The sequence below is a fragment of the Scyliorhinus torazame genome, chromosome 8, assembly GCF_047496885.1.
Source record: "Scyliorhinus torazame isolate Kashiwa2021f chromosome 8, sScyTor2.1, whole genome shotgun sequence".
NCBI classification, from domain to species: domain Eukaryota; kingdom Metazoa; phylum Chordata; class Chondrichthyes; order Carcharhiniformes; family Scyliorhinidae; genus Scyliorhinus; species Scyliorhinus torazame.
In genome coordinates this window covers 80,508,543-80,523,053 of record NC_092714.1, presented here as the reverse complement: position 1 = coordinate 80,523,053, position 14,511 = coordinate 80,508,543, and the positions used below count along the sequence as shown (strand labels likewise).

The window sequence follows — 14,511 nt, the reverse complement described above, 5'->3', positions numbered from 1 at the left end:
GGTGTGGGCAGTGTGCGGGGAGGTACACGTATCACGTCCACATGTTCTGGCATGTCCAAAGTTAATGGGGTTCTGGCAGGAGTTTATGGATGTAATGTCCGAGGTGTTCGGGTAAAGGTGGCCCCGAGTCCAGAGGTAGCGATATTCAGGGTATTGGAAAATCCAGGAGTCCAGGGGGTGAGAGAGGCCGACGTTTTGGCCTTTGCCTCCCTGATAGCCCGGAGAAGGATCCTACTTGGATGGAGTGACTCAGAGCTGCCGACACCGGTGGGTTGGGTGAGCGACCTGGCAGAATTCCTGAGGCTGAAGAAGGTAAAGTTCATCCTGAGGGGTCAGTTGATGAGTTCACACGGAGATGGGAGCCGTTCATTGACTTCTGGGGGGGGGGGGGGGGGGGGGGGGGGTTAAAATGGGGACTGGAGGCGGTCCGAGAGTGGGGAGCGGGGGTGGGGGGAATTGGATGTTGGTTATTTATAAAGTTATGTAATTTTGCTTCTGCTTCAGTTTGTTTTTTATGAAAATGCCTGAATAAAATTTTTTTTTTTTGAAAAACAAAATCAAAATTTGGGTAAGGTGCCATAAGATTACTGTCATATCCTTTAGTAAAATTCAGCGGAGGACTCAGAGAGCTCCACTTAACCCTTGTGGAAGCTATTGTCTGACTTGTTGATTACCGCACATGTTAAAACAAAAAAAATTCCTTTAGTAGTGAAGCATAGAACTCCGATAACACTTAAACAACACTCAGTGGCCGTAGTTTCACCATTTCTAGTTGTAAGCAGAGATTCTTCACAATATTGGATATTAAATCCTGGTATGGAAGACAGTGAGAGACAAGACACAGCCGGGAGATATACTCAACCATAATTGGGGGTCGGTTAGATCAGTTGGCTGGGCGGCTAGTTCATGATGTGGAGCGAAGGCAACAATGCTGATTCAATTCTTGCACCAGCTCAGGTTATTCATGAAGGCCCTCGCCTTCTCAACTTTGCTCTACATCTTGAGGTGTGGTGAGCCTCAGGTTAAATCGCTACCAGTCAGCTCTCAAAGGGGAGAGCAGCCTATGGTCCTCTGGGACTGTGGTGATATTTACATCCTCTGCCATAATGCATTCCCCCAATTGGCCAATCTGAACTCATATTCAACACAAATGTGTGAAATCTACGTGCAGATTATGATGTTCCTTGAGATAGACCTGTTACAGACCTGTAATTGGTATGACACCAAAACTGTCAAAAAGAACACAGAAATTCTAACACTGAAACAAGCCCTAACCAGTCTATGTCACCATTTACCTTGCCTGCAAATAATCCTAATCACATTTATCCACTTTGTCTATATCGCTTCATCCCTTTTTCATTCATTCACCTACCCATGAATATTACTATAGCTTCTGCCTCAAACTCTAATCCTTCAAGCCTTAGAAATCTCTGTTTAAATGGTCAAAATGTTTTACATGTAACCTGGCATCAACAAAATCTTGTTCCAGGCCTCCCAATTACCAGGAAAAAAAACTAGTTTTTATACGAGGATAATAAATGCATCTGTTGCACATACTCGTTCTCGACGCCTAATACGTGCCGATAATGCTCGACGCAATGTGCTGGGTGTACTTGAATCGACCAATGCCGTAGAATAATTATTTGTCAGATAATTCTCATTTATGTCGTCATCCTCAATCACAACATTTTCTGAATCTTTTGGTCTGGGTGTAGCAAGTACAAGCATGTGACATCCTCCACAGGCAACCTACAAAAGATTTCAAGGAAAGCAGCACTAGTACGTGTCATGGTCTTGCCCTGGAGATCACCTTGCAAGAAAAACAATGTTTATCAATCCCTTGGTAAAGCATAACTTCCGCATGCACTGCTCCTCTGGCATTTGCTGGAAAGTGTGCCTTGGCCAATATACTTGATTGGTAGAATATAAGTAGGTAGGAATAATCCTCCTCTTTGGTGTTACTTTATGAGACTCCTTTGATTCTTTAATATACAAGCCAAATAAAGACGGCACACAGGTTCCAAAGGAACCATCCAAAAAGCTCCCGTGACTGAAATGCATTCAAAAGAGCAAAAAACCAAAATGGCAAATACCCTGTTTTTAAATGGTCTACAGTGCTTAAGCTTAACGATGGCCTTGAATTTGCAATCAGCAGTGAAATGATGGTATTTCGCTGTTGACCTCAAATAAAGCAGTCCACAAATATCTGGCACTCTGTGGCGGGAAATTCACATTTCCCAATGTTAACTTCAGATGCAGGGAATCTCTGATGTTCTGAAACAGTGATGTCATTGGCAGGCTCAGCAAGAATTCTCATAAAACAAATTAAGAAGCAAAAAGTTCTGACTATAATTCACTTTTAATCATTTTACTGACAGCAAAATAAAGGTTGGACCATATACATGAAGGTAAAAGCTGAAATATTAAACTCAAAAAATTATTTTAAAATTCATGGAGTTTTCTCACAATGGAGAAATTTGATTTTTCACAAGTATACAATTAGTTTTTCAGGACTGTGCCATTGAAAACACAGTTACACCTCAATGAAAACGGTGTTATTTTCTCAAGGGCTTTTACAGTGAACCTAATAATGCAGAAACAGGTAGTTCACATCAATCCAAATTGATTTCTGCTTGCAAGGACATCACCACAATACCATGTGGCAAAATAGGGAATCACAGACAGTAAGTATATGGACTTCCACATTCAACGGCACATATGCGAATATCAGAAGTTGGTCTCAGTTTCACAGAGGATTGATGCACACGCCGACAGTTGTGTTGTCATTGCAACTGCAAAATCTGGGCCAATAATCTGTGGCTGGCCCTGATCAGTTTAGCTTGAACAAATTAATAACTGATGTGACAACTGGAATCGTTAGGAATATTGGATTCTAAATATTGGACAATTTAAGGGTTAAAAATCTGGGGTTAGAGTTTATTTGACTGCACTGGTCATTTTTTTTTTTTAAAGAATTCTGTTTTGCAGGGTCTGGATGCTTTTAGGAGCCAGAGGGTGAAATTGATGAAGGAATGTGTTTTTCAGTGGGGTCTAATGGACATGGTTTTTACTGGAAAGTCCCTGGGGAGTTAATGCGCTTTGCAGTCTGCAGAGATAATTTGTTTTTAAAATTGGGGAAGTGATGTCTTTGCTGGGTGGAGCCAAGCAGACAGGCATTTTGAAAAGCATCGAAGAGAGGCAGTTTTTGGAGAAAGCTTTGGAGAGAGGAGATGAATTCTGATCTGCCTGACGCTAAGTCCACAATTCTCCCAGAGTAAGATAGATTGAAAGCTGCATGTTTACTTTTTTGTTGGTTAATGGGAAATTGAGTAGTCGTGTTTACGGTGTAATTGTAACCTATTCTTTTCAGGTCTGAAGTTAAACAGTTCAATATTGTAGTCATAATAGGGCGGCACGGTAGCACAGTGGTTAGCACTGTTGCTTCACTGCGCTAGGGACCCAGGTTCGATTCCCGCTTGGGTCACTGTCTGTGCAGAGTCTGCACGTTCTCCCCGTGTCTGCGTGGGTTTCCCCCGGGTGCTCCAGTTTCCTCCCACAAATCCCAAAAGACGCGCTGGTTAGGTGAATTGGACATTGTGAATTCTCCCTCTGTGTACGTGAACAGGTGCCGGAGTGTGGCAACCAGGGGATTTTCACAGTAACTTAATTGAAGTGTCAATAAAGTTTTGTTTTAAAAGTAACAAAGCCCTATTTCTTCATGCAATCACTCCTGGAAAATATCACTCTTTCCGCACAGTCCTACAAATAAACTAAAATATTGGGGTTCTGGTCCAGTATTCTAGCCACTTTTGGAGTCTGGCCTGGGTTCATAATAAAATTGTAGGTTCTTTATCGGGATTCCCAAGTATAATTCCTTATTTGGCTTGGGATTATTGAATTTGATTGGGCAAGATTCTCCAGAAAGATTTCAAAGTGTTGTGGCGAGCGGGAATTGCCGCAAGCTTCCCGGCGCTCGGCCCAGCGAGGCCGGCAATGTTATTCAATGTTAATTGGTCCACTTAACGAGGCCTCACGGGCTTCTCGCCACAAATGAAGGCTCACCAGCTAATTCACCGGGACAACGCTCGTCAGCCCCCTGCTAACAAGTTCGACCAGCACTTAATCTGCACTTGCTCAGCCAACCCCAGCCAGCTCGCAACAAAGGCGCCAAGGAAACCAGCCCCAAGATCCGGAAACATATACCTGGGAGGCTGCTACTCGCTGTGAAGGCTAGGAGTGATGTCCTGTTCCCCCTAGGGTCCCAGAGGGTCAGCCAAAGGGCAGCTAGTGCCACCTGGGATGAGGTGGCGGCGGCAGTCAGCTCAGGGCATGTGACCAGGAGGACTGGCCTCCAGTACCTGATGAACATCAATAACCTACACCGGGCAGCATGAGTGAGTACCTGCCAACAGCCCCCACCCCAGAGACCTCCCCCCACCCGCCGCGGGAGGGTCTACCCACCCCCCCCTTCAACCCTCCCGACCCTTCCTCCACCCCCTCCCCTTTCAGACCCCCCAACCCCTTCTTAAAAAGGCTGCAAAGCACATTAACTCCCCATGACTTCCCAAGCCAAACCACAGCCCAGACTGAAAACACATGACTTCGTCAATTTCACCTTCTGGCTGCAAAAAGCACTTGGGCTCTGCAAAACAGAAATCCTTTTAAAAAACCATGACCACTGCAGTCAAACACACTCTAACCCCAGGCCTTTAATTCTGAAATTGCCCAATACTTAGAATCCAATATTCGTAAAGTCTTCTAGTTGTCACACTGATCTAATTCATTCAGCAACATCACAAACTTGGACCGACAGCCAGCAGATTGTACTTCCTGTTAATTTCAATATACTTTGAAACTCCATTTTGGATGGGAACATCCACTGCCATATCCCAGGCCCCTTCAAAAAATGGGCAGGTGCATCATATGGGCAGAGATCAATCAGGACTTATTTACATCCAGTGGCATGCTCTGTTACACACTACAAAATCCGTCTTTGGAGATAATGAAACTTAAATTGGCCTCCTACACTTAACCCTACTCACCCTGTCAGGAGGAGAAAATATTACTGCAGGAGGCAACACATGTATAGCATACAGGGCGAATAAAGAAGATACAACATGAACAATTTTATTAACTGCATTAGTAACAATACACTGTCGGAAAACCAAAACTACATTCTTCCGCAATATACTTATTTTGTCACCTCAAATTGATCCCAACCCTAACAATAGCTCTGTAGCCAAAACTTCACCCCTATGTTACACAGGTCAAATTGCTCTTCCGATATACAGTGAAAGTTTGGAAGTTCAAAATCCTTCCAGCTCTTGTGGGCATGTAATAGAACTTTACACATTAAAAATTATATTTAACTGAGTCTAGTGACAGCATGCAGTATTGTTTTAAATACTTACTGATTGGACTGTTAACTTCAAAAATCTAGAGCAAAGAGTAGGTTTGAACTGATTGGTAAAATTCTCTTCCCCAAGTCCCAACTTGCCATGGCGTCCATCTCCGAAGGTATACAAGAGGCCATTATCTACCAATAAGATATAAGCAATGATAAAAGATTGACAATTGGGCAAGTCTGCTGCACTATATCTTAATAAATTGTATGGGCTGACATAACCCTATGTTTTTCAGGTATGCCAGATATTTAACTTGTGCTCGGTGCTGATGACCACTCAATAAATCTTCCCTCACTCTCCAGAAGCCCAATTGTGTTCTTACGCATACAGAGCCTGATAATATAGAATACGCCAGGATGATGTAAATTACACCGGGCACAAAAGAGATATGATTCCTTACATCGTCCCCTGGTCTTTGGACATTCAAAAAATAGTGACCATCATACCATGCAGATTAAGTTTACAAATTGAATTTATCAAAGTTAAACATATACTGTTAAAGATTAACACGGCATTTAACTTGCAGTTCCTTGACTCTTAAATACGAGATCCTTTGCTACACCTCCTAATAACGCTGGGCCTAGATTACAGTCCATAATACAAAACTTGCATGTAAGGTTACAGAGTTACCTCAAAAGGGCCTTCAAGTTTTGAATTCTGTATGAAAGAAACTTGACATAAAGCTGCATATTTTTCCGCTGAGGGAGAAAGATCTCATTCAAATCCACTTAATAGGATATCCAGGAGGGCAGGCCCATTGTAGCAAACAGTTTCTTAAATTCAAGTTTTGTAGACGTGTCATTCATTAGTCAAAACATGTAATGGTACCCAGCTGGCTTTGGTTTGACAGTCTCGTAATAAATGCAAGACACAAATTCATTAATTCCGGATTGCAAACAGCTTTACCTAAATGACTAAATTTAGCACTAAACAAGCAACCTGCCTCTACAAAGTATACACAGGGTTCTCCAGTAACAAGTATCGTCTCATAAAGGAGTTGCTGTGGCTACATTTCAAACATGGTTAGATGTGGATTCTCACGGCGCCAAAGACCCGGGTTTGATCCCGGCCCGGAGTCACTGTCCCTGTGGAGTTTGCATTCTCCCCATGTCTGCGTGGGTCTCGCCTCCACAACTTAAAGATGTGCAGAATAGGTAGACAGGCCATGCTAAAACTGCCCCTTAATTGGGAAAAAAGAGAATTGGGTATTCTAAATTTTTTAAAAAGATGTGGATTCTGTACAACCTAGCCAGAGTTCTTCCCCAAGCCCCTCTTTATTAAAATACCAGTTAAGAGTGCAGTGAATCGATTGCTGGTGTAAAGTTAAACGCATGGTGAATTATATGTTACCATAATGATTTATGCCTCAGGCTAATGGCAGGTGAGAACTGGGTGAGGAAATGTCACGACAAAATACATAGAAGATTTTCTGATATTTAAACTAAGGTAAAAGTCATACATATCCAGGAGGCATAATGAAATCCTCAATTATTCAGTTTCCGGTTTCCATTCAATTTATAATTCAGGTTTGGACCATGATATTTTACAAAGTGTATATCAACAGGTTATTCTCAAATTATTTTCAAAATGGAAAGCTCCAACGTAACTGGGAACAACAAACAAAAGCAGCGAGCATTATTATTACTTTATTATCACAAGTAGGGTTTTTCACATTAACTTCATTGCAGTGTTAATGTAACATTAACACTGCAATGAAGTTAATGTGAAAAACCCTAGTTGCCACATTCCGGCGCCTGTTCGTATACACGGAGAGAGAATTCAGAATATCCAATTCACCTAACAGCACATCTTTTGGGACTTGTGGGAGGAAAATGGAGCACCCGGAGGAAACCCACAAAGACAGGGGGAACGTACAGACTCCGCACACACAGTGAGCCAAGCCTGGAATCAAACCTGGGACCCTGGCGCTGTGAAGCGACAGTGCTAACCACTGTGCTACCGTACTGCCCCAAAGGCAGTGATGCTGTAAAAAGAGTATCAGTAGTTAGAAATTTAATGAAAATCCTTCATCTAGAAGTTCGCCCCAAAATTTGTCTTGCAACAAATGGTAAAGCACAGGTGACTAAAATTGTTGAAGAATGGAAGACATGGAATTTTACTTTTTACTCTTTTGAACCCAAGTCATATTTGGAGATGGAAAGAGGGTGCAATGAACCAAAGTTATGCCTCAAAAGCTGCAGATGTTTGTGATTTATTTGTTGGACTAGTATGGGCAAAATAGGAATGCTAAATGTCTCGAGGGGTGATTTTAGGATCTTGCAGTGTCAAGAAATGCAACTTTTACAGGAACTTCCTTTACGATTATAAGCGAAATACTGCGGATTATGAAATCTTAAACAAGATCAGAGGTTGCTGTAAAAACTCAGCAGGTCCAGCAGAATCTGCAAGGAGAGAAAGCAGAGCCAACATTCAAGTCCATATAAATTTAGAGTACCCAATTAATTTTTTCCCAATTAAGGGACAATTTTAGCATGGCCAATCGACCTAACATGCACATCTATGGGTTGTGGGGCCGAAACCCACACAGACATGAGGAGAATGTGCAAACTCCACACAGACAGTGACCCAGGGCCAGGATTCAAACCCGGGTCCTCAACGCCGTAGGCAGCAGCGCTAACCACTGTGCCACGTGCCGCTCTATAATAACTTTAAATATTACATCTATAAACAAGAATTTTTTTTAACTAAACCAATATAAAAAAATATGCCAACATAAAAATATTACGTACCTGTCACTACAGCAGTATGATTCTCTCCACATGAAATAAACTGTACATTCTTCTTCTTCAACTGTTCTACCACCTTTGGCAATGAAGATTCAAAAATGAATGTGCCATGTCCTAACTGGCCAAATTGGCCGTAGCCAAATGCATACACATCCTCCTCTGTGGACAGACCACACACAAAATATGAGGTGACACTGCTCACAAGAGAACAAAAAGTACCAACAAAATGCAAAAGTTGCAAATTTTTCCCTTAATTATCAACCAAATCTTGTGGTCAATAATCAAAGTGCTCACGATATACACGATTTGAGAATGGAAATATTCGTTAACATTTAAAATAGTGCTAAGAATTTGCGATCTTACAGGCTAAAATTTGAAACATTTGTATCCATGAAACGAGATAAAGTGCTCCTACAAATAATGTCATATAAATGTAGAATTCCATTGGATGTTATTTGTTAAACTCTGATACCCATTCAGTGCTTTACCAAAATGTTTAGTTTATTGAAAAATAAGGCATGCTATTATGAGGAAATTTGGATCTGTGGAAATAAACATGGTAAATACAATGATTCATAACTTTTTTCCAGTAAATTCAATGTGAAGAACCAATTTTCATCAATTCCAATACTTTAGCAAATGCACATAGAATGGGGAATTTGAAAGTATATCTGTTTTTCCAAAAGGCTCTACTTTTTCCCCTTTAATAGCAGTTTTTTTAGACAGATCTACACAGGTTGATTTTAAATATAGGAAGCAATTTTTATATCAGTGTAATTCATTTTGATATAAATCTGAATGTGATTTTTCACATAAATCTTTGAAATCCATTGATACTGCAAATGTACCTGCAAGGACAATGGTATGATCTCCCCCACAGGAAACTTGGGTGACATTTCCTGAAATCCCAGCAACAGGCTGAGGGATCCGGTGATTGATTGGTTGATCAAGTGGTAGTCCCAGTTTTCCATGGTCAGATTCTCCAAAGGTATAAAGCTGTCCATCATCTGTGGGAATCAGATCAATTGTGTTGAAGTAACCCAGTCATTGATGTCCCTGCAATGTGAACTTGTGAAACTGCAATTATAGAAATCATCAAACCTCTACAGTGCAGGAGGCCATTCGGCCCATTGAGTCTGTACCGACCCTTGGGAAGCGTACCCTCCCTAGACTGATGTCCTTACCCTACACCCATAACCCAATAAACCCAGCTAAACATTTGGACACTAAGGGGCAATTTAGCATGGCCAATTCACCTAGCCTGCACATATTTGTGGGTAGCACTGCTGCTTCACAGCTTCAGGATCCCAGGTTCGATTCCCGGCTTGGGTCACTGTCTGTGCCGAGTCTGAACGTTCTCCCCGTGTCTGCTCCGGCTTCCTCCCACAAGTCCCGAAAGACGTGCTGTTAGGTAATTTGGACATTCTGAATTCTCCCTCCGTGTACCCAAACAGGCGCCGGAAAGTGGCGACTAGGGGCTTTTCACAGTAACTTCATTGCAGCGTTAATGTAAGCCGACTTGTGACAATAAAGATTATCATTATCTTTGGACTGTGGGAGGAAACCGGAGCATCCGGAGGAAACCCACGCAGACACAGGGAGAAAGTGCCATCTCCACATAGTCATCCAAGGCCAGAATTGAATCCGGGTCCCTGGTGGTGTGAGGCAGCAGTGCTAACCACTGTGCCACCATGCAGCTGATTCAAACTTCGCAAAGCTGTTTAGAACCAAATATAAGCAGATGATGGGAAATGGAACATAAAGTAGGTATCTAAGAATATCACTGCAGTAACATTTTGACGTAGTCCTGACCTTTTGTCTTGAATGTAACTTGAATGGAAGTACTGGAAATTTCCAGCAGTTGCAGACAAATTTTGTGCATATTACAGAGCTACTTTAAAGGGCTTTTTGTTCATCCTGTGCATCCTGGATGTATAATATCCAAACTCTACCATGATAACTAGACAGGTTATTGATAACAATTGTGCAAAATGAGACAAATAAAATCAGCATTTTAAGCAGTTTAAGCTGCTAATTAAATTTCTGAAGTGGGTTGTTTGGTTAGATAATTCTTTGGTGTGGCCAAATCAATATAGATCATTATTCATACCAAGACCAACAGAGATGTATGTTTTGAGATATTTGGATATCGCCTTTGAACTGTCGGCAAAGAAGCCAATAAGCCAAGCCCAAGGCATGATAAATGGCCACTTTTGGTAGTCACTGTGATCCTCGACCTTTGTGGGCAGTACAGTTTCAACTCGACTACAAATCTACTACAGAACACAAGGAGCAGAAATTATGTAATTTATAATTTCAGTAACAAGGTAAGGGGTTTTGAGGAAGAAGAGTAAAATAAGTATTTTAAACAACCACTGCAAGTACTTTTCTGTAAATAGCTGAAAATGAGAGAATTTATGGAGGAGAGAATAAAATTGCTTCTGTTTTAAACAAGTTTATTTAAAAATGACGGCAAAACAGTATTAAAAGTAACTGTGAGGCTTACATCTTTCAGTATTCGTAAACTATATTAATATTTTTGACTCCCATCACTGATGTGATAGTTTAGTTCAGTAAATTGTTGCATTAATGTGATTTGAAATAAGCTTTGGTCACAGTGGGACAGGAAATTCACTGGAGAAGCCAGGCATCGTGCAAGCAATGCAACACAAAAGTCTACTGGTATTTAAAGGATTTGATGCTTAAATGATAAACCTTGTGAAATTTGAAACATTATTTCCCCCCCCCCCCCCCCCCCCACAACAGCTAGGAATTGTCCCATCTGAAATATATTCTCCACTCTACTCTGACATCCTTCGCTGTCAGAGAGTGGGCAATGAATCTATTCTCAAATCTGTGTTGACACCATTCTGGAGCTGACCGCACCTGTGGTTTTCCATTCCTTTATCTGGGGAGGATTATCTATTCAGTGACTCATAGCTGGCCCAACTGATATTACCAGTATGCTTTGCCACTTCAGCAAAATCACATCTGACCTGTTTTACGTTCCTTAAAGGTCACCAGGCTATCTAGGGAAAGGCACTTTCAATTGGTTTTCATTCTGTACTGCTCTAAAACCACTTTGTAGAGATGATAATAAAATCAAGCTGTGTTTTACAGCAAAATACAAACAGCAAATTTGGCCATTTTTTCAGGTAACTGCGTGCATTCAGTAGATAGGAACAGCAATGTTGCATGAAATGAAAATGAAAATGTTTTACAATGGCAGTGCTTTAAATTAATGACCACAATAATTATATTTTACTGCTCAGGGCTAAAGGAATTAAATTATGAGGGCAGATTGCATAGCTTAGACTTGTAACCCCTGGAATATATACGGTTAAGGGGAGGTGTTATTGAGGCATTTTAATGAATGAAGGATTTAATAGGGTAGATACTTCCTCTGGTGGGGCAGCCCAGAACAAGGCCTAACTTAAATTGATTAAAATTAAATTAAATACCTTAAATTACAGCTCAACTGTTTGGCGGTGACGTTATTTACACAAACGGTTCCGGAACATACTCCTCCAAAAGGCTGTTGAGGCTTGGTCAATTGAAAATCTCCAAAATGTTTGGTAAGGGTAATAAATGAAATCAAGATGGATAAAGGTAGTTCAGATACAGATCAGCCATAATCTAACTGAATGGTTGAGGCTTGAGGGGCCTACTCCTATTCCTAGGTTCTTGCATGGATATGGAGAGATGAACTGGATAATCAGTTTAAAGCCCTGAATTTGCTGTTATTGATACCTGTTACAAAGGCAGAATGGTAGTATCCACAGGAAACCCAGCAGATTGGTTTTCCGACATCGACTTGATGTGGCACATTGGCATTGTTTTCGGTATCAAGGCCAATTTGTCCCTCAGAATTGTCACCCCACATGAAGAGATTCCCATCCTCTAAAAAGATGTTCAATAAAACAATTTAGATATAAAGAGAAAACTTGTAGAAGTTATTCCTCAACTTTAAATAAAATAGTATTCAGAACAAAAAATATACATACTTTTTATAGTAACACATTAAATATAATTCCACACTTGATCTATATTCAGGAATGAACAACATTAAGTAAGGAAACAATTATTGCAGTAAACAAATTACTTTACAGTGAAGATTAGATCATTTAGGCTTCTCAGGAACTGGAATTTTCCAGCCAAATGTTTAAGCATAAGCAGACAGCTTATTGTATTGATCACTTGTTTGGATTGTGACAAAGGTTACCTAGATTTAAAATGCAAAAAGCAACTAAAAGGCTGAGCCGATTGTGGTATTGCGTTCAGCATCTCACTAAGGAAGGATACATTGGGCTTTGAAGAAAGTCGAGCAATAATACATCACGGGTGGTACCTAGGTGAAGGGCTGAAGCTATGAAACTAGATAAACTCGAGTTTTATCCTCGGATAGAGGAAGTTGACCTCAGGTGTTTAAAATATTGAAGTAAATTGACCAGATTAGAAACATCTCATGAAACTTGAAAGGGGATCCAGAACAAGACAACATGTTAAAATTTGAATTAAACTTGTGAAAAGCAAATCTTGAGAATTTGAAATGGATGATTCCAAAAAGGCCATAGATCCAAAATCAATTGAAACATTTGAAAAGGTATTAATTACTTGGGTATCTAAGGATATTAACGGATGCAGAGAAAGGCCAGCAGATTTCCTAACAGCATGACTCAGAAGGCCACGAATGCCAAATGCTCTGGTCTCATTCCTATGGTACAGATCTAAATCTCCAAATTATATGGGACGTGTAGTGCTAACCAAGACTATTTTATTTCATGAACCTAATTTTAAACATGAAATTCACGTGTGTTCTATTCTTTCACAACATCGTGGAACTTTTTTTTTAATATAAAGTATTTCCATAAATTCAACTCGAATCAATACCACAAGAGTGACAGCAAACTGGATTTAAAAAGGTAACACAACTTTTCAAACATTACTGTTGATCAAAATCATATTCAATAGCAATTAAAATCTTCTAAAGTGAATAGCACTAAAAATACTCTACAGAGCTATAACTGTAAAAACATCTCTGAACCAATGTACTGGAAACCTGTCTCTGAGAACTGGTCGTGGGTTTGACATAATGTGGTCTCAATAACCATTATCTGTAATGTCAAAATCCTCTAGTTACAGCTGTGAAGAATGTTTGATTGTTTCAAAAGACAGACGGTCTCTTTTCACAGATTGTTTAACACTGTGTTCACACCTAACAAGTTTAGTGTGTTGCAACACCAAAATCACTTTGACAATAATGTTGACTTGTAATCCAGGCAACAAGGTCCAAACTGACTTTGAAGAGAAGACGAATGAGAGCACCGCCTCCACAGAATGTCAATCAACTTAATTCTGGTATCTTGAACCGAGGACATAAGTACTTCACATCAATGCTATAATTGAACTGTGATTGCACTCTTCATTGCGCATTATTATGGCCCATCTGAATGAAAATATCAGATTATTGCTTGGAACCTAACCCTAAAGTAAACATTGATTTAAAACTGGCAAGTTTAGTTCAATAAAGATCTTTCAGTATTCACTGAAAGAGGACACTTTTGTCTCCTCAGTCTCAAATTAATTGAGACCCAGGTTTCCAAGGTGAAACGACTGCAGTGATTAATCTCACCAAATGTCCTCTTCGGAGGGTTTCACAATGAATGAGCCTTCAGCGAGAAAATAGTAAGCTCAATTTCACAGTTTTCAAATAATGCTGAAACTGGGAAAACTGTATCCTATCATTAAAATAGTAATAACTAAATAACAAAAATATAGCAGTATGAACGCATCCATTGGTGACAAGACAGGAAATAAACGGTTATGACTAATTTGTTTTGTTTGGTTGGAGAAGAGTTGTAAGCAGTGTACCCTGGGCATTAGTGCTGTGTCCACATAGAATATTTGAACTTGGACATATGGAGCACAACACTGAAATTTGTTGGTATCACTGAAATAGGAAGTGTGAACTAATGCATTTTAAAAAGAGAATTGATGAATGGGAGTAAAGGTTCAGTGGAAAGATGCTGAAACAGCTGATGGAGCAATGAGATTTATGGGTGAAGATACATATTTATCTTCAGGGGCTGGTTTAGCTCACTGGGCTAAATCGCTGGCTTTTAAAGCAGACCAAGGCAGGCCAGCAGCGTGGTTCAATTCCTGTACCAGCCTCCCCGAACAGGCGCCGGAATATGGCGACTAGGGGCTTTTCACAGTAACTTCATTGAAGCCTACTCGTGACAATAAGCGATTTTCATTTCATTTTCATTTCATGTCCTTCAAAACATGACCAATTGTATTTTTTTAAATTAAGAAACAGCACACAGAGTAAAGCAATTGTGCCTACATTGTACATGCTA

At 40.4% G+C, this 14,511-nt stretch overlaps 1 protein-coding gene across 1 annotated transcript in view; it reads right to left on the bottom strand.

The window, feature by feature from the left end:
• rpgra (retinitis pigmentosa GTPase regulator a) overlaps positions 1–14,511 on the bottom strand; it is a 97,924-nt gene that overhangs the window by 22,520 nt on the left and 60,893 nt on the right. Inside the window, exons 6-10 of the mRNA XM_072513887.1 lie at positions 11,903–12,052; positions 9,001–9,159; positions 8,156–8,311; positions 5,412–5,536; positions 1,558–1,749 (exon numbers count right to left, since the gene is read on the bottom strand). Of these exons, the coding sequence (XP_072369988.1) occupies positions 1,558–1,749; positions 5,412–5,536; positions 8,156–8,311; positions 9,001–9,159; positions 11,903–12,052 (782 nt within the window). The remainder of the gene's footprint in view (positions 1–1,557; positions 1,750–5,411; positions 5,537–8,155; positions 8,312–9,000; positions 9,160–11,902; positions 12,053–14,511) is intronic.